The sequence below is a fragment of the Octopus bimaculoides genome, chromosome 7 (assembly GCF_046866305.1).
Source record: "Octopus bimaculoides isolate indiv1 chromosome 7, ASM4686630v1, whole genome shotgun sequence".
Taxonomy (NCBI): Eukaryota; Metazoa; Mollusca; class Cephalopoda; order Octopoda; family Octopodidae; genus Octopus; species Octopus bimaculoides.
Genome location: NC_142934.1, coordinates 32,311,853 through 32,333,166, shown reverse-complemented (window position 1 = coordinate 32,333,166; position 21,314 = coordinate 32,311,853). Strand labels below are relative to the sequence as shown.

The 21,314-nt window shown below is 37.0% G+C and overlaps 1 protein-coding gene across 9 annotated transcripts in view; it reads left to right on the top strand.

Annotated features, from left to right (window-relative positions):
- The window catches only part of LOC106883351 (core histone macro-H2A.1), a 65,422-nt gene that overhangs the window by 18,114 nt on the left and 25,994 nt on the right, over window positions 1-21,314 (top strand). For all 9 annotated transcript variants that reach the window (XR_016242595.1, XR_016242594.1, XM_089355118.1 and 6 more), the window contains exons 2-6: window positions 6,560-6,666; window positions 10,812-11,102; window positions 12,580-12,681; window positions 14,535-14,625; window positions 16,442-16,528. Coding sequence is in view for 7 of the 9 variants with exons in the window: in XM_089355118.1 (XP_089211244.1) it covers window positions 6,560-6,666; window positions 10,812-11,102; window positions 12,580-12,681; window positions 14,535-14,625; window positions 16,442-16,528 (678 nt within the window). In the remaining 2 variants the exon portion in view is untranslated. The remainder of the gene's footprint in view (window positions 1-6,559; window positions 6,667-10,811; window positions 11,103-12,579; window positions 12,682-14,534; window positions 14,626-16,441; window positions 16,529-21,314) is intronic.

Here is a 21,314-nt window from a genome sequence, read left to right as displayed (position 1 = left end):
AGTGGGTCCAAGAACTGCAGCATGGGAACATGTGGGCATGGATGTGTGGCTTAAAAGCTTGCTTCCCAACCATGTTGTCTTAAATTCAGTCCCATTGCACAGCACTTTAGGCAAGCGTCTTCTTCTATAGTTCTATGATGACCAAAGCCTTGTGAGTGGATCTGGTAGGTGGAAACTGAAAAGAGCTCATCATTTATGTGTGTGTGTATGTTTGTAGTGTGTTTGTACTCCACCACCACTTGACAGCCAGTATTTGTTTGTTTACATTCCCATAACTTAGCATTCTACAAAAGAGACTGATGGAATAAGTACTAGGTTTTAAAAAATTAAGTACTGGGATCAATTCGTTTGACTAAACCCTTCAAGGCAATGACCAAAAATGGCTGCAATCCAATGACTGAAACAAGTAAAAGATATATGAATATATATAATTTGTTCATTCATTCTATGGTCATTTTTTTGCATGCTTTCATGGATTGAATGGATATGTTGTTGGGGCATTGTTTTACTGCCAGATGACCTTCCTACCACTAACCCTTACATGTATTTCAAGTCAGAGATCCCTTACTCCACATGTTTTAGAAGCATGAAATGATCAGACAGGAGAAGCTGAGGACAACACATGGACTGTCACATAAGCAATCACAGATGTAAACACACACTCTCTCTCTCTCTCTCTCTCTCTCTCTCTCTCTCTCTCTCTCTCTCTCTCTCTCTCTCTCTCTCTCTCTCTCTCTCTCTCTCTCTCTCTCTCACACACACACACACATACACACACATATATATACTTTATTATTAAAACTGCAAAAACATCATCTTGATCACAACTACCTGATGAATGAGAACGTGAAACTCTAAGTAGCAGTTTTATGTGATATTTTTGTGATGTTTTTGCAGGTTTAATAATAAAGCATATTACTCCACCTCCTGTATTCGACTACTATTTTTTACCGCCTTGTTTTACATTTATGTGCTTACTCAGGTGTGTGTGTGTGTATGTATGTATATATATATATATATATATATATATATATATATATATATACTGTTTGTCAACTTCACTGGCCTGGGGCTACAGTAGAAGGCACTTACCCAAGGTGCTGTTAAATGGGACTGAACCCAAAACCACATGATTGAAAAAGTCAACTTTCCAACCACATAGCTATGCCTGTGCCTATATATATATATATATACATATATATATATATATATATATATATATATATATATATATATATATATATATATATATATATATATATATATATATATATATAGGCACATGTTGGACCACTGAACTTTACCTGGGTTTTTTCATTCTCTCTCTATTCATATCCTCTTATTCCTTTCTGTCAATGAGTGTATGCTCGAAACATAAAAGACTTTTCCATTTTTCCTGAACACCAAAAAATATACTTGCTTGTTGTTCCTACACCTGTCTTTGTCTTTTGTTTTCCTATAAATTTGAACTATGTCTGTGTGTGTGAGTATGTGTGATTATTTTTGTCATGTGCCTGTGTGTATTATGTTCTTGTTCATACAACCAAAGCATTCGCAAAGTACATAAAGCAATCAATATTCCATGAGTAGTGGTATATTTATTTCTTTAATTAATGACTAGTTTACAAAATTATAAATGTTCTAACTCTTATGCTCTTCTGCAAACTAGTGACTTAAAATCAGTGTGGGAGTTAAAGAAGTAGCTCAGAAAGAAAATAAGGAAAGAATATCGAATGGATGATGAAAAGAAGGAAAATATGCTAGTTTTTTTAAGGAGTAGGAAAGGAAAGATAACAGAAAACTATTATGGCAGAGAACACTCTCTGCCATCATTTTCCCACCACTTTCTTCCTTCAAGTTGAGGGTACTGGGATGTATGGCTATAGAGGCTAGATACAGAATACTGATCTTTGACTTATGGGTGAATGTAGCCATTTTAAAGATAACATAATGCATATGACTCAGTGGTTAGAGTGTCAGGCTCACAATCATGAGGTATTGAGTGTGATTCCCAGACTGGGTTATGAGTTGTGTTCTTGAGCAAGACACTTTATTTCACATTGCTCCGTTTCACTCAGCTGTAGAAATGAGTTGTGATATCACTGATGCCAAGCTGTATCAGCATTTGCCTTCCCTTTGGATGACATCAGTGGTGTGGAGAGGGGAGGCTGGTATGCATGGGCAGCTGATAGTCTTCCATAATCAAACTTGCCTGGGCTTCTACCTTGGAGGGTAACTTTCTAGGTGCAATACCATGGTTATTTATGACTGAAGGGGGTCCTTGCCTCTTTTAATGCATACCCAAATGAGGAACAGATTTTTTTTTTATCAAAAGTGGGCAATAAGTTACTTTTCATTATCATCATCATCATCATCATTTAATGTCTGTTCTACATGCTAGCATGGATTGTATGGCTTGACAGGAGCTAGCCTACTGAAGAACTGCCTGGACTCCATGTCTGTTTTGGCATGGTTCCTATAGCCATATGCCCTTCCTAATGCTAACCGCTTTACAGAGTGTACTGGGTGCTTTTACACTGCAGCAGCATAGGTGCTTTCACGTGGCACTGTCACAAGTACTTTTTATGAGGTACCAGCACCCATGAGCCTACCAAATTAGGATTGTTCAGTTGGAGAGAGATGCAGGGAACATGCCCCTATGCAAGAATAATCATGATTTTACTTAGCTTGACATGTCTTCTCAAGCGCAACAAACTGCCAGGAGTCTTGGTCCATTTTGAGGCCCAACATCTACTGCCATAATTCTTTCTCTTATAGGTACAAGGCCTGTAATTTTGGTGGAGGTGGGGATTGTCAATTACATCAATCCCAGTTCTCAACTAGTAATATTTTATTGACCTCTAAAAGATGAAAGGCAAAGTTGACCTCAACAGTATTTGAATTCTGAATGTAAAGAGATGGAAGAAATGCTGCTAAGCATTTCATCAGTGCAGTAATGATTGTGCTACCTCTAATAATAATTATAATATTAAAAGTATTGGCTTCCTTCAGTTTCTGTCCACCAAATCTACTCACAAGGTTTTAGTCAGCCTGAGGCTATAGTAGAAGACACTTGCCCAAGGTGCCATGCATTGGGATTGAACCTAGAACCATGTGGTTGGGATACAAAGGTGATGAAAAATACAACATTAAGATCGGGTAAAAAATAAACACAGAATTGGTATGAGTTTGCCATTCATGAAATGGGAAAAAAAAGAAGAAAATGTCTTTAATGTTTCTAGAATACACTCCCCTTCTGAAAGATAGGACTGAGATGGAGATAAAAGAATGGAAAAGAAGAAATATATATATATATATATATCATCTTCATCATCATTGTTTAACGTCCGTTTTCCAAGCTGGCATGGGTTGGACAGTTTGACTAAATAACAGAATAAATCAAAAAAACAAATAAATAAATCTCTGTGTATATATGCATATTGCTGAAAAGTCAGTTATACGTATGTTAAGTATGTCCTATAGAGATTTTAATCTAGAGCTGCTTCTATTACACAATTCAGATAATAAATAAGATCTACACAAATATTCACAAACACACACAAACAATTGCATACATTAATAAGACCTAGTGTATGTGTGTATGTATGTTTTATCAATAACAACTAGTCCTTGACCCATTGTATTTTATGTTGACACTCAGATTTTCCACTCAGAGTCCTTTATTCTAAGTGACCTGACCATGTTTCTTTGAAATAGTAACCCAAGATCTATGTATATTTTGTATAGAGATACATTCGAGCACGTAGGAGCAAAACAACATGAAGAAAATAGTACTCAAATACGAAAAGTAGAGTTAAATATAGTGTTTTATTCAAGATGAAAAACTTCATTGTTTTTTCATCAACTGTCAGTTATATTATCCAACAAATTACTCCCAACTAAATACTTCCTTGGCACTTGTCTCACTTAGAAGATAACATTGGTATTACTGCTCCCTAGTACAATCTCATCATTGTTTTAATGTCCACTTTTCCATGCTTGCATAGATTGGATGGAGTTTTATTGAGGCAGATTTTCTACAGCCAGATGCCCTTGTTACTAACCCTCACCTGTTTCCAAACAAAGTAATATTTCCCAGCGGCCAGACATGTTTGTGCAAAATATTGGAAATCAATGATACACTTGTATGAGAGTGACACTCATTTACCACAAGTACTTGATGTCAAGACAAGGAAATACACACATGTACATACACACATTTATATATATATATATAAATATATATATATATATAATGCAAGAGAGTTAGGGGTTGAGGATTCAACCCACTAAGGGTTAGGGTTAGGGTTAGGGTTAGGGTATATCTATCCAATATACTGCTGGGAGGGTACCCAATTATTGTTACACTAGTGTTATACCAAATGTAATAAGTGGGTGCGGGTAAAAGGGGGTCATTTTACCCTAAATTTATATAGCAATAAGAAAATGGAGGAGAATATGCGATATCCATCGACTTGCAGACAGTGTATTCCATTGAATTAATTTATTTATTTTGTAACTAAAATGACAAAAACCACAACTGTCTGCAAGTCGATGGATACCGCATATTCTCCTCCATTTTTTTATTGCTATATATATATATATATATACACACACACACATACACATGCATATATGGGTACAGGACATCACCAACAGTAAACATGAAATACGAAAACAATGAGTTGAATACGCAAATAATGATAGAAACAAATGGAAAACAGGACGAGTAAAATAAAGAACGACCCTTCATCAGTTTTTGGCTGTCTATTTACTCCTCATTTCGAGCATTGAACGACAACACATCCATATACATACATACATCCTTGCACAGGGGCCATCTGGACACCTGTCTTCGCTGTGAGCAGGGATTAATCTCCTCTTTTCACTCCTTTGCGCCACATGGGCTCAACACTCCTCCCCTCTTCATCTAACCCTCCTCCTCTCTTCCTTTCATACCTACTTCCTCTCACCCACCTCTCCTCTCTTGCTCTAGCACCTACATTCCAACCCCACCATCCTTATACATTCTATCCCACCCCACCCCATCCCTTAGACCCCACCCAGGCTTCCCCCACTTTTGCCTCCCCCACACCCCAACTCCACACACCACCACACCACCATACCACACCACATCACACCACCCCACACACACTAGCACATACCACTTCCCAGCACCTACACCATCATCCACACACCTACACATGCACACACGTCAATGTCACCATCCCCCTTCCACACACACATGCTCCTTCGTTTTGGGATCACCACTACTTTATTGTCTTCCTATCTTCCTAGCCCTCCTGTGTAGCCCCTCTGTCTGGCATTCACCATGATAGATCGCTAGCCTCTAAACTTTTTTCTATTTCCTCTCCCTGTTTATTCCTGTGTTCCTTTCTGTCGAAGAGCGTAGGCTCGAAATGTAGAAAACTTTCTCACTTCCCGAGCATTAAACTAATACATCTGTTTGTTGTTTACACACCCATCTTCATCTTTTGGTTTTTTTTTTTTTTTTGTAAATTTTCACTATCTAGTGAAAATTTACAGGCTAGCGATTTATCATGGTGAATGCCGGACAGAGGGGCCACACAGGAGGGCTAGGAAGATGGGAAGACAATAAAGTAGTGGTGATCCCAAAACGGAGGAGCATGTGCATGTGGAGGGGGGCTGGTGACATTGATGTGTGCATATGTGCATGTGTAGGTGTATGGATGATGGTGTAGGTGCTGGGAAGTGGTCAGTGCTAGTGTGATCGGGGTGGTGTGATATGTTGTGGTGTGGTGGTGTGTGGTGTTGAGGTATGGGGGAAGCAAGGGTGGAGTCTAAGGGATGGGGTGGGGTGAGATGGAATGTATAGTATATATATATATATATATATACACATGCATATACATACATACATACATATATACATATATTACATATATATATATATATATATATATATATATATATATATATATATATATATATAGGATGTAGAGGGGCTGGCACAGGACCACCAGTGATGGAGAGCACTGATGGATCTGGTCGACTCTACACATGATAGTCTCTGGGACCACTAACCTGGGATGACTCCAGCCCTATGAAGTAAGCAAACAAACAATATATACATATCTTTATCAATACGGTTGTACATAGGGTAAATGTGTTTGAAAGTTGTGGTTTCTTTGGTTTGCTTGTTCCCAAACAACATTTATTTTAGTGTTGTTGACACTGCTGGATTGAATGGTACTGCCCAGGTGTCAAAGCCATAATGATATCCGTAGGACAACTGATGATGGAGGTATGTTGGATCGTTGCTATGGCTGTGGAATAGTATTATAACACATCCTTTTGATATATATATATATGCTAATATCATACTGTGAGAATATACAACAGACTTTTTTCAGTTTCCGTGTACCATAATTTCTCAGAAGGCTATAATTTCTCAGGGCTATAGTAGAAGACACTTGCTCAAGGTGATACAGTGGAAAGCAAACTTCTTAACCATACAGCCACATTATAATATATTGTATTATGCTATATTATATTATTTTCCTTCTCACCATTACAGCTGAAATTTTAGAATTATCTGGAAATGCTGCTCGTGACAATAAGAAAATCCGTATAGTGCCACGCCATATCTTATTGGCCATCGCTAATGATGAAGAACTTCACCTTGTGAGTAGTTCTTAATTTGTTTTAGCAACATGCTTGTACTTTTGTAAATGTGTATGTGTGTGTATTTGTATGAGTTATTTTGGTGACTGTCATTATAAAATGTTCACTTCTTATTTTATATGTATAAGATTGTGTGTGTGTGTGTGTATATATATATATATATATGTGTGTGTGTGTGTGTGTGTGTGTGTGTACTAGTTGAGTATCCTGTCATTGCTGGTCAATTTTCACAATAGAATGCCTTTATTTCAATTTTTTTTTTAATACTATCCGACCATGTCTTCTCCAGCAGATAGGCCACTTGATCAGGATGGATTTCTGCACTATCTGGGGCAATTTATAATGTCTCGATAAATGAAGTTTTATGTTTTTCCATTTGGTTCATAGATGTAAAGATTTTTCTTAGCTCGCTGCTGATATTCTGTGAGGGTTTTTCAACTTTGTCACCTAAATGAAATTCCTTACAGGCATGCATATACACACACACACACTGAGCTTGAGCATTATTATGTATGGAGAGTGAGAGAGACTGTGATAAATATATAGAGTGAGGAGGAAGTGTTCAATGAGGAAGACATAAATGAAAGAGATAGACAGTGAGAAAAATCTTACCTGTTGTCACGGATTTTGAAATCTTAAAATAAGCTTTAGAATTTGGTATATTGATGAACTTTTCACCTTGAATTTGATTTTGTGATTCATTTATTCCAGAAAAATTTTAGAAAAATATTAAAGAGATTTAAAGTTTGATCACTTTTAACCAATCAGAAAACAGGATTTGGAAGCTAGCATTTTCTGCATGATAGTTGTCTGTCATAAAATGAAAGTAAACATTACCACAAAGTTTTTAAACAAAATGAAAGCAATTACATGTCACATCAAGAGAGAGAGATGGGGAGCAGTATGCCTGAGGCATATACATATACAGACAGAGAGTGATAAAGAATGGTAAATATATAGAGAAAGGAGAAAGAAAGAGACCCTGTTGGAGACAGAGAGAGAATGGTAGATTTCTTGATATAAAAGTTGAGTTATTTTTCATAGTAAATTATATTTTTTGATTAATTATAACATGTACTCATTCATTTTATAAGTGTGTATGAAAGTGTGTGGCTTAATGGTTAAAATTTTCGGCTCACAATGATAATGTCTTAGGTTCAATTCCTGGACTAGGTTCATTGCTCCAGTTTACTCAGCTGAAATTGAGTGCTAGTCTAGTGTTAATGCAACTCTCTCTCCTTCCTGCAGTCACATCCTCAATGTTCTTCTGGGTCAAGTGTGGAAGGGCCAAGAAGGTATCTATGTCTGGTCACAACTACTTAGGCCCTTACGATTATTAGCAGAAGTATGGTTCCTGTTACCAACTCATAGTCATTTGTGTGTATATCATCATGTGGTTGTGTGTATCATCATCATTATCATCATTCTACATCCAATTTTCCATGTTTGCATGGGTCAGATTTCCTATGGCCAGATGCCCTTCCTGTTTGCTGACCCTCACCTGTTTCCAAATAATGTAATATTTCACCATAGCTGCACATGTTTTCATGGAAGTCCAAAAATGAATGATCACTTGTGACACTCATTTACATCATGTGATGTCAGGACAGGGAGACAGTAACACACACATAACAGGTTTATTTCCATTTCTGCCAACTAAATCCACCCACAAATCTTTGGTCAACCTTTGGGGCTATAGTAGAAGTTATATGTTTGATGTATAGTACAGCAGGACAGAAGCCATGACTGCATAGTTTTTAAGAAGCTTGCTTAAGAAGCAAGCTTCTTAACTAAACAACCACATCTACTTCTATATATATATATATATATATATATATATATATATATATATATATGTGTGTGTGTGTGTGTGTGTATGTATGTATGTATGTATCGTGGGTGAAGCAGGGTAGAGGTTTAAGCTTTAGTCAGCCGAGTCCAGTACTTGGTTTCTTCTCTTAAATATAGCTATTCTACTTCACTGACATTAATGCCTTTCATACTGTTTCCAAAGACTATTATTGAAATTAAAAATGAAGAAAGGCCAATACTTATCTGCTATTTCATGATGTTAAATAGATGAGTCTTCCCTGGATAGGTAGTTTACCTGTTGCAAGAGACAGACCTTTAAAATCTAATGTTTATTATCAACAGCTGGTTTTAGTGATGTATGTAAAATATTCCTACCCAGATATATAGCAAAAGTAAAGTGATGTATATCAGCTCTTTCCTGTGTAATTATTCTTTTTTATGTATGAGGTGTCAAGGATAGACAGTACCTTTTTGTATTGGTCCTGCTAACTCATTTTCAGAACAGCTTATCTGCCACTGGCTCACACTTGGCATCCACTTCTCAACTCTGGCTGCAGAGACTATCAGCATGTAGCAATGCACTGCTGACTGTTCAATAGCATTAACAAGTTATCTAAACCAGGTTGAGGAGAACTGATGAGTTTTAAATTCTTGGTGAAATTCTTTAGAGTTTGTCTCTCAATATAGTTGAAGACTGGGTTTCTGATGAACTGCATGGAGGAAACTTGTCCATTAATGATCAAGTTTCAAGAGGCAAAATGACGGTATCCAAAGCAATTATTTTTGTTACTAGGCAGTGAGACAATCAGAAAAAATGCCTTGAATATTTCTTCTGATTCTTTACAATCAGAGTTCAATGGATAAAAATGAAGTTGACTTCTTATTTCTTTATTGCCCACAAGGGGCTAAACATAGAGGGGACAAACAATGACAGACAAAGGGATTAAGTTGATTACATCGACCTCCAGTGCGTAACTGGTACTTATTTAATCGACCCCAAAAGGATGAAAGGCTAAGTCGACCTCGGCGGAATTTGAACTCAGAACGTAGCGGCAGACAAAATACCGCTAAGCATTTCGCCCGGCGTGCTAATGTTTCTGCCAGCTCACCGCCTTAATGAAGTTGACTTCTGTGTTACTAAAACCCAGAACCTAAGAAAAAGATGTAACTAAATACTGCATGGCACTTTATGTGAAATTTCTACACATTCTTGTTAATATGTTTAATAATAATAATGATGATGATAATTTCAATTTTTGGCACAAGGCCAGCAGTTTTGGGGGTGGGGGTTAAGTCGAATGCATTGACCCCCAGCAGTGCTCAATTGGTACTTATTTTATTAATCCCAAAAGGATGAAAGGTAAAGTCAGCCTTGGTGGAATTTGAACTCGGAACGTAATGTTGGATGACATGCCACTAAGCATTTTGCCTGGCATGCTAAAGATCTGGCCAGCTTGCCACCTGCTGCTGCTGCTACTGGTGGCGGTGGTGGTGGCGGCGGCAGTGGTAGCAGCAATAATAATCATTTCTAAAATAGGTACGTGGCCTGAAATTTGGGAGGGTGGGTAGTTAGTTACACCAATCCCAGTACTTGACTTGTTCTGAACTCCAAATAAAAAGTGTCAGAACAAACACTGCAAACTATTTTATCTGACACTCTAGCAATTGTACCAGCTCACCATCTTTAAATAATGGTACCCTATTTCATTGGCCCCAAAAGAATGAAAGGCAAACTTGACCTCTGCATGATTTGAACTCAAAACATAAAGAGCCAGAAGAAATGCTGCTAGGCATTTTGTCTAACATGCTAACAATTCTGCCAGCTCACCACCTTTAAATAATGGTTTCAAGTTTAGGTGCAAGGTCGCCTATTTTGAGAGGAGGGGATTAGTCAATATTATTGATCCTAGTACTTGACTCCAAAAGAGAGGCAAAGTGACATCAACAGTATTTGAACTCAGAATGTAAAGAAATAGAAGAAATGCTACCTAGCATTTTGTCTGACACAATAACGATTCTACCAACTCACTGCCTTAATGATAATAATAATAATAATAACTCTTTCTACTATAAGCACAAGGCCTTAAATTTTGGGGGAAGGGGCTAGTCAATTACACCAACGCCAATATGCAACTGGTACTTCATTTTATCAACCCCACAAAAGCATAGGTGTAATTGACCTCAACAGAATTTGAACTTAGAACGAAAAAACAGACAAATAGCCTCTAATCATTTTGTCTAGTGCATTAACAATTCTGTCAGCTTGCTGCCTTAATAATAATAATAACAATAATAATAATAATGATTTTTGTTTTAATAATATTATTCCACAGTTACTTAAACATGTCACCATTCCTGCTGGTGGGGTACTGCCAAAGATCCACCCTGAATTGCTCAGCCAGCAGAAGAGAAGAGGAGGCAAAGCAATACAGCAACCATCTACATCCACTGTGAGTGGTGCAAGTACCTCCAGATCTGGAGCACAACCACCACCAACAAAAAAAGCCAAGTTGACCAATGCACAGAATAGCCATCCAGATACAACAACTGCTGCCAGAAAACCTGCTGCTGTTCCTGCAAATAAGGTTACTAAGACTGTTGATAGCAAACCAAAAGGTGTCAAAGTAAGTACAGATTACTAAATTCTTGCTGATTCTTAGTGATGTTGTTTAGCCCTAGGTCAGTCTTGAGATAGCCGTGATCATCCTATCTTCTTTTAGAGGTAGTTTATCCAGAGTGGACCCCTTTAATTCCTGTTTTCCTCGAGTGGACCACCGTAACTATTTGGTGTTTTAAAAAATTTCATATTTTTATAATCAAATATTACTAGGAAATATATAAAAGAAATTGTTAAAATATTTTGTGTATTGTAATAGTATAAGCAACTTATGGCACATTAATTTTAACAACAAAATCTTATATGGACCCTGGTTGAGAACCACTGACCTAGAGCCACATTATATAATATGTCTTTCCTTTTTGAAGGCAATAGCTATTTCTAGCATGTCAAACAACCATATTGAAGTTCCCTTATAGGCTTATAGTAATGTTGTTGTTTTTCTTGTTTAGCCCAGGTTGGCCCTAATCAAGCAAACCTATGATCAAGATGCCAGTCGTGGTAATTATTTTTTTCATCCATAGTGTATCTAGGACAACAATATTTAATGAGTCTTTTCTGTGATTTAAGAGAAAATTTGGTTATTTCTAGCAGATTGCATAACATCTACTGAGATAACCACTACTATGACATCCATCACCATTGCCACACTCATCAGTACTACCACATTCACTGCCACCTCAACCATCAGCACACCCATGGCCACCACCACCTCCACTACTACAATCACCACACCCCAATACTACAATTACACATACTATCATCACCACTCCCACCTTGGAGCCTCTACATTGTTGCTTTACCTACTATAAATAGTAACCAAATCACTCTCTGATCCACTCTGCTATCTGAAAATATAATGAATACACTAAATAATGTGATCTTGGGTTCCCAACACAGGTAAAAGAGGGAATGGTCATGATTGGAATGACATTGACCATGGAGCTAAACAACACCAACACTACACCATGTCAAACACTACTATTACCACTACCACCACCACCTTATCAAGTCCACTGGATGGTGGTGAATGGATCTGTGGAAACAGGGTCCAGATATTACTGCAATTTTTTTATGGACCCTGTTATCACTTTATAGGAAAGTGGGTTATACATCATTAGATGTATACCTGACTTTCCTATATAAAATTAAGAATATAACGGAACGCTGAACTCCAGACTATCAACATGAACAACATTTATTTTAGGTGGAATATATACATCTTTAGCTCTTGTTTGTTGAGACGTCTTCTGTGTGTGTGAGCATGGTTGTTGGGACGTTGGTATGTAGATGTGAGCGAGCCGTCTAGCGTAAGTTCGAAAGATGGAGAGAGACAGCTAAACACGTCCTTGCTCAATCGCTGGCCAGCAAGAAAGAGACAGAATGAAGCGGGAAAGCTTGGTTGTTGAATTCCACGCATGCGTGAGACTACGCATGCGCAAGGCGTTACTACAACTTTATCAGTTATCATTTTCTTATTTCAGGCTCGAATATTAAAAGATGCTGAAAATGTAAAGATGGCTGCTGCAGAGAATCTGGCTGGATTTTCGGTTTTATCTGAGAAGAAACTATTCCTAGGACAGAAGGTGAGTTTTTCAACTGATGTTGATGTTGTGACCATTGTGATTTCCATTTAGTGAAGAAGGAAAGCAGTACCCATGAGCTTTTACCAAAGTCTGCAAGACAAGTAGGAGGGAGGGAGGAATGTATTTGCAAAGATGGAAACCTGGGCCAGATGCTTGCAATAGAATGAACTTCACTAAAGACGTCTAAGTGTTAAGTATGAGTGCTAAGTTTATTGCCTAAGTATGCCAATGGTAGAATTTCAACTCCGAACACAAAGAGTCAGAGCAAATACTACAAAGCATCCAGTTTCATGTTTTAACAGTCCTATTAGTCTACTGCCCTAGAACAGTATGTTTTTGATGAATCCCCTAAAAGATTAAAAGCAAAGTCTTAACCTTGGCATGGTTTGAACTCAAAGTGTAGAGAGTTAGAACAAATACTGTGAGATAATCGTGATGGTGGTGGTGGTGACAGTGGCATTGTTGTTTCAAATTATAACTGAAGAAATATGAGATGGTCAAAGCCAGAATAACATTGGTCATGGCTCAACTTCATCATGAACTGACCTGAGGTGAAACAACATCAAACAATGACCAACAAGATGCCCACATATCTATAAATGTATGCTGTATTTGGTTCAGTTTGTCTGTGTTGTGTGGTCAGCTTTCCAGCCTTGACCACATTGTCTCTGATGATGATGATGTTGTTAAGTGACCCCAGTCACCTCTGCCCCAACTAGCCTAAACACTGAGTTATCCCTGCAGAACTGTATCAATATATGGTACATCAAATACAGTCAGTCTTTATTGCATAGTTTGACCATGCCTGTGTGGTCAGGCACAGGCATGGCTGTGTGGTTAAGAAGCTTCCTTCCCAACTGCATAGTCTCAAGTTCAGTCCCACTACATGGCTCATTGTACAAGTGTAGAACATCTGCCTCAACAAGGGTTCCATCTTACTCATACAAGAGTGGAAAAGTGAATGTTAAAATAATGATGATGATCAGATTTCCAGTGATGACCACCTCATCTATAATAATGTTGTTGTTGTTTAACTTCTGGTTAATCCAGATTGAGCTGACCTATGAGTAAAGGTATTCTAGCCATGACTATCTCATCTTTTTAGAGATATTTAACATTACATTATCCCTTGTATTCTTCCTTTTTGAAGAGAATAAGGTGTGATTTGAGAGAATTAACTATTTTTAGTAGTTCAAGCAACTATGTAGATTCATCATTTATGATGTAATTGCTAATGGTTCTTGGGTAGCCTCTGCTGGGCCTTATTATAAAGATATACACTCCTCTTTCCCTAATTTCTAAAATACAATATTCCATATAGTTTGATCTCTCTTCATTGTCATTTGTTATATTCACTATTGGTGAAAAGCTGTTTCTCAGCAGAGACCTGTTTCCAGACAGTACAACAGTCTCCAGCACAAGAGGCTTCCTTATCAGCAAGTACATACTCCTATATTCTGTTCTCTTCCAGTACTTTTCTCATTAAATTCTCAACTTCAAAACAATGCCATTGATCTTGACTAAACTGGATGAAAATGTCTGCTGTTACCTATGAGTTTTGTTTTTCTCTATCCTTGTAATGTCTTATACTAATCCATGGGATAATCCTCCTTCCAACTCTAACTGTTATCCATAGACTTTAGTCAAACCTTAACCCGATCCACAAGGTTTTTGCCTTTTTGTGTTTTATTCTGTGTACTGTGTATATACTTCTAGTTTATGTTACTGTCTTGCTTTACTTGACTTATTGCTGCTTCTGTCTCCCCTTTTAACACTTTCTGACAAGTTGTGTGCATTACTACTATATATAATAAGCTCGTTATTATGTCTGCTATTTTGTATTTTGTTCCCAGATGACAGTATTGCAAGGAGACATAACCAAAATCAATGCTGATGCCATCATCCACCCAACAAATTCCACATATTATATGGGTGGTGAAGTGGGTAAGTACTGATCTATAGCTTAAGAACAACAACAATAACAACATAAACAACAATAAAAATATGACTGAAAGAGCAAAACGGGTGAGTGGCATGGTATGACTGTCAGTTCAGTTCATATTTTGGAGTATTATTGGAGTGCATTCGTGTGCTTTATTGAAATGACAGCATCATTATCATTACATCATTATCATCATCACTATTATCACCATCATCCTTGCCATCGTCATCTTCATCATCATCATAATTTATCATTGTCATAATTTTAACACCCACTTTTCCATGCTTCCACAATGAGCAGAATTATAGGCAGTTGTTGTTTAGCTTCAAGTCAGCCTTGGACTAGTGAGCCTATGACTAAAGTTTTCTTCTCGCCTGGGACGCATTATAATATTATAAGTTGACTCAAGTACTTAAGTGGTACATAATTTCATTGAGCCTGGAAGTTCGAAATTCAAAATTGATCTCAACAATTTCAACTCAAAGTATAGAAGGGCATAACTACCACAAGGCATTTTGTCTCCTGCTATTACAATTCAGCCAGTTACAGCCAAGACCATCACGTCGTTTTCAAAATCTAGCATATTTAGGCGTACATGCGTTCTTTCATTGTAAAAAAAAAATTATAAAAGATTTCGCTACTATTTCTAGCGAAGCCAACACTTGGTAACTCTTCCACTGAACTTTCAATGGACGAGAGCTGGAGATTGCTAATGTAAGTGGAATAACTATTAAATCTAACTGCAGGAGTTGATTCCCTTGAATATAAGTCTCATATCATTGTAAGTAGTTGCACATCGTAACTTATTTTTCTCAAATTTTGGCACGTGGACTAGCAATTTTATGAGGAGTGGGTTAGTTGATTACACCGACACCAGGACTTATCTGGTACTATATTTTATCGAGCCCGAACAGATGAAAGACAAAGTTACTCTCGCCAGGGTTTGAATTCTCAATCTAAAGTGCTGGAAGAAAAGTCACAAAGATTTTGCTCAACACACTAATGATACTGCCAGCTCACAGCCTTACAATAACAATAATAATAATAATAATAATAATAGTAATAAGCTAAATGCATGTTTTAATATCAGTTTGTTCTAGACGGATCTTTACGTACAGACATTATGGTATATTAAAATTAAACATATATACACATTCACACACATGTTTGGGACATGTTCAATATACAGAATTGTTAGTTTATTGCATGTAGAAACACCTGTGGTGTGTTTAATATATTGACACTTAATGATGCATTTATTACATATAGACACTTAATGATCTGTTGAATGTATAGAATTACTGTGATGTCTTATATATACAGACACACTGGGATGTATATAAACCACAACTACCATCTTATTCCCACAGTCATGGCTGTCTTGGCTGTCTTTAGGATACCAAACTTCAATCTAAAATGACAGAAGTTCATATTCCAATAATGTCATCATGTTCTATTTCTTGCTCAATTAAAGATCAGTCAAGTACTGGAGTCTGTTTATATTCCTATAATGCATCTTAGTTGTGAATGGACTTACAACAGAATATACATTACCACCTACACACTCCATCAGTACCCCTCCATATCAATCATTACAACCATAATCGATCAATGTGCAAGACCTCACCACTTCTACATCTCTCAATTTTTCATGTTCCTCTATCTCAAAATACTATAAATACTCCACTAACCATTTCTAGATCTTTAGTCTAGTTTTAGTGTCACAGTAGGCTATTTTCATTCACATCACTGTACTATTCAATAACTTCACAGTAATCTATTTAAACCAAACTTTTGATTATATTTTCTTATTTTTAGGATCAGCCCTTGAAAAAGCAGGTGGTAAAGATTTCACCGAAGAAGTAAAGGAACTAGCAGCCAAAGGGACCTTAACGATATCTGCTGGTAACTTCATTTTTACAGAGATTATTCCTATTTTTTCTACCTACTCTTCTCTACATTCGTATCTCCCTCACCTCTGTCTGTATCTATTTCTCTCTCTCTCTCTCTCTCTCTCTATCTCTCTCTCTCTCTCTCTCTCTCTCTCTCTCCCTCTCTCGCTCTCTCTCTCCACGTCAGTAATGTTCTGTGCCTATCCATCTCTGTTATAAAAGCAATCTAATCTCTCTTAAGTTGTTGATGAATCCCTCAACATGTATTATAGAACATTTAGCAAGTCCATTATTAATCTCTAAGTTCTTCCTTTATCTGTACTTAGACATTTTAGTGAGCCCATTTCAGTCTATAATTGAGCACTGTAGAAAGTCCTTTGTAAGACTTCAATTAAACTATCCATTAGGTGATTGTTAATCAATGATTAAATCCATCAATGAACCTCTTATTATTACAAAATAAGTAAAATAGGAATTTTATTGAATAAATCACATTATACACTGAACTTTATAACATGTTTTTAATTGTCATTGATGTCTTTGGTGGAAGTAGGAATTTCACAAAATCCTGCTTCCTTTCTCCCACTCTTAAAAATTTCTAGACTTTTATCCCTGATAAATTTTGGTAAATGCTACAGAGCCCAAAAGTTAAGTTCCCTGTTTCAATTTCTGATTAAAGCAAGGTCACTAATAAAGCCTTTGTGAGGGATGGATATTTCAACAATCAATGAAATCACAAAACCAGAGACGAGGTTTTCTCTCTAATTTTTACTATTTACTGTCCTATAACACATTGTAGGTGGGTTTGATGTTTCTGGACATTTATGCGTAATTTCTATTTTACACTTTTTCTCTCTCATGAAAACAAACACACATTTATACACTGTCTCTGCCTGCCCAAAATTCCACAGACCTTGTTGCTCAATTTCACTTTTCAATTGACTCATGCATTCATTTCTCTATCCCACTCTCTATATCACTTGCTCTCTCTCTTCTCTTCCTCATGTTCTATTTTCTTTTCTCATATAGACCCCTATACACACACACACTTGTGTGTGCGTGTATATCTATATACATCATATGCAGGAGTAGATGTGTGGTAAGTAGCTTGCTTACCAACCACACGGTTTCAGGTTCAGTCCCATGTGTGGCACCTTGGGCAATTGTCTTCTGCTATAGCCTCAGGCCAACCAAAGCCTTGTGAGTGAATTTGGTAGATGGAAACTGAAAGAAGCCCATCGTGTATATATATATATATATATGTATATGTTTGTGTTTCTGTTTGTTCCCCCAACCCTTGCTTGACAACTGATGTTGGTGTGTTTACGTCCCCATAACCTAGCAGTTCAGCAAAAGAAGCCAATAGAATAAGTACTAGGCTTACAAAGAATAAATCCTGGGGTCGATTTGTTTGACTAAAGGTGGTGCTCCAGCCTGGTTGCAGTCAAATGACTGAAACAAATAGAAGGGTGTGTGTGTGTGTGTGTGTGTGTAGGTTCATATACCCCTAAGACATGCAGACAGTTCCTGAGACAGAGAAACTGGATTGTAAAGAACAATTCTTCATGACAGTAGACAAAACAGGAACATATGACTGGCTGACCAACTGAACAGTGAGAAGATGAACACTTCTTTTGTACACACACATACAATCCAACTCCCTTTTACCAGCTACACATATTTTCTGTCTCTAAGAATATAATTGATGTCACTTCACTATTCATCAATCATTCTTGTCATCATCCTGTATTTTCTGCTGACTTACAGCTCAAGTCCTCTCTCTCTCTCTCTCTCTCTCTCTCTCTCTCTCTCTCTTTCTCTCTCTCCCTCTATCTCTCTCTCTCTCTTTCTCTCTCTCTTTCTCTCTCTCTCTCTCTCTCTCTGTGCGCGTGTGCGTGCATGCATAAGGTTATTCAATTGTAAGTCTCTATCTTCTCACTATCCAATCAGTCAAATGTTACAGCATATAGTCTTCCCTTGCCTTCAAATTTTTTCTTTGTTTGACTAACCAGCTTCATGTCAAGGAAATGACAAAATTATGGACTACTAGGCCAACTGAAATAAATTGTACTATAGTATTTTCTCTTGTTCATTAATACCAATGACCTTAACTTATATATATATATATATATATATATATATATATATATATATATATATATATATATATATATATATATCATTGTCATCATCATCATCATTTAACATCCAATTCTCTATGCTTGCATTGGTCAGATTGAATTCATTGAGGCTGATTTTCTACAGCTAGATACCTTTCTTGTCACTAATATTCACCTGTTTCTAAGCATGGTAATATTTCCCCAGAGTCAAACATGTTTTCATAGAAGACTAGAAACAAGGAACATTGTTTGTATGATATAAACCATCATATGATGGTTTACAACTATCATATGTTGTCAAGACAAAGATAAACAAACACATGCAATGTATGCACACTCATACACACACACATTTATACACATAAATACATACCAACATGTGTATCTATTTATATATACAACAGGCTTCTTTCAGCTGCTATCTACCAAATCCACTCACAAGGTTTTTGTTGACCCAGAGCTATAATACAAGACACTTGACCAAGGTGCCACACAATGGGACTGAATCCAAGACCACATGGTCTTGGAAGCTTGCTTCTCAAACACACAGCTACACCTGCACCGAAATATATACATATATATATATATATATATATATATATATATATATATATATGCATGTATATTGGATTTGAAAAAGCTCTGTATAGTGGTTAGTTTTAGGAAAGAGATCCAACCATAGAAACCATGCCAAAACAGGCATAGGAGCTCAACACAGTCCTGCAGCTCAGTGGATCCTGTCAAACCTTCTAACCCATGCAAGCCTAGAAGACAAGTTTTAAACGATCATGATGAAGAAGATATTTGTGTGTCATATATATTATATCCTATTTAGTCATGGCTTAGGCCACTTCTGAGATGCAGAATGACAATCCAAATTTTTCCAGATCATATGTACTCATGGCAGTAAAATCCATGATTTCTTTTTTTTTTTTTGTCCGGTCTTGTTTCAGTTATTAGACTGTGGTCATGCTGGGGTACCACCATGAAGAATTTTAGTCGAACAAGTCAACCCCAGTACTTATTATTTTTCTGTAAAGCAGCCTACTGGTCTCTTTTACCAAACTGCTAAGTTACAGGGGCATAAACATACTAACACCAGTTATCAAGCAGTGGTAGAGGCAAACACATACACAACGACACACACACACACATGTGTGTGTGTGTCCGGCAAATAAAATGAGTCCACAGCTGTAACTTACACTAGTGTCGCATAATCAGCCCACTCAGAAGTACTTTGGATCGTAGGGTGACATGCTGTGCTTGAGGAGACCCATTGAGTCAAGTACATCAACATCAGCAATATCAAAATCATATCAAATGGAAATTGTTGTTGGGCCCCGTGCTGGTAGCACATAAAAAAGACCATCTGAACATGGCCGATGCCAGTGCCGCCTTGACCGGCTTCTGTTCCGGTGGCACGTAAAAAACACCATCTGATTATAGTTGATGCTAGCTCCTCTGGCCCCTTGTGCTAGTGGCATGTAAAAAGTACCCACTACACTCTTGGAGTGGTTGGTGTTAGGAAGGGCATCCAGCTGTAGAAACACTGCCAGATCAGATTGGGGCCTGGTGCAGCCTCCTGGCTTCCCAGACGCCAGTTGAACCGTCCAACCCATGCCAGCATGGAAAACGGACATTAAACAATGATGATGATGATATATATAGTGAGAATTTACAAAAAACAAACGACGAAGACGGGTGTGTAAACAACAAACAGATGCATTAGTTTAACACTCGAGAAGTGAGAAAGTCTTTTACGTTTCGAGCCTACACTCTTCGACAGAAAGGAACACAGGGAGAGAAAATAGAAAATAGAAAAAGGTTTAGTGGCTAACAATCTATCATAGGCTTCTTTCAGTTTCTGTCTACCAAATTCACTCACAAAACTTTGGTCAGCCTGAGGCTATAGTAGAAGACACTTACCCAAGGTACCATGCAGTGGGACTGAACCTGGATCGAAAATATATATCTATATATATGCTTAGAGAGCAAAAATCATTGTATATTGAGATTTTATTCAGTTGTATTAAGTTATATGATCCTAAACCCATGTTATTTGGTACTCTTATAGATTACTGTTTCCTGAGTTTAAAAAGTTTACTAATAGCTCGAAGTATAACAAAAATTGTATTTATAAACTCTCTGTTGAAGAATTTTTGCATACAAGTAGAAAGACTGGATTCATTCTGCAAAGTTTCCCTAATCTTTCCTCTTTTGTCTTTGTTTCTTCCTTTAATTATCCCTTTTTTTTTCTTTTTTTTTTTTTGACACTACATGAATTTACTGGCATGATTGCATATAATTTGGACAAATTCAGGTATTTGTTTATTTACCTTAGCTAATGATACCTCTAGCCGTACTTCTACAAAGTCAAATGGGGTAGAAAAAACACCTCGCATCCCAGTAAACTGAATATATTTTGCTATACTTAAGCCTTGAAATTCTTTTCTTTTTTTTTGATATAGTTAGTCTATGCATTATATATTACTTACCACACACACATACATATATAGCACTTATATACAGTCTCACATAGGTTGCTATAATACATAAACATATGTAATATACATATTTATCCACATTTATGTACTCTATATATGCCATTAGAATCAGGTGTTCTTGTTATTTAGCCCCAGGTCAGTGACAAGTGTTCTTTTTACTATTTTGTATCTACAT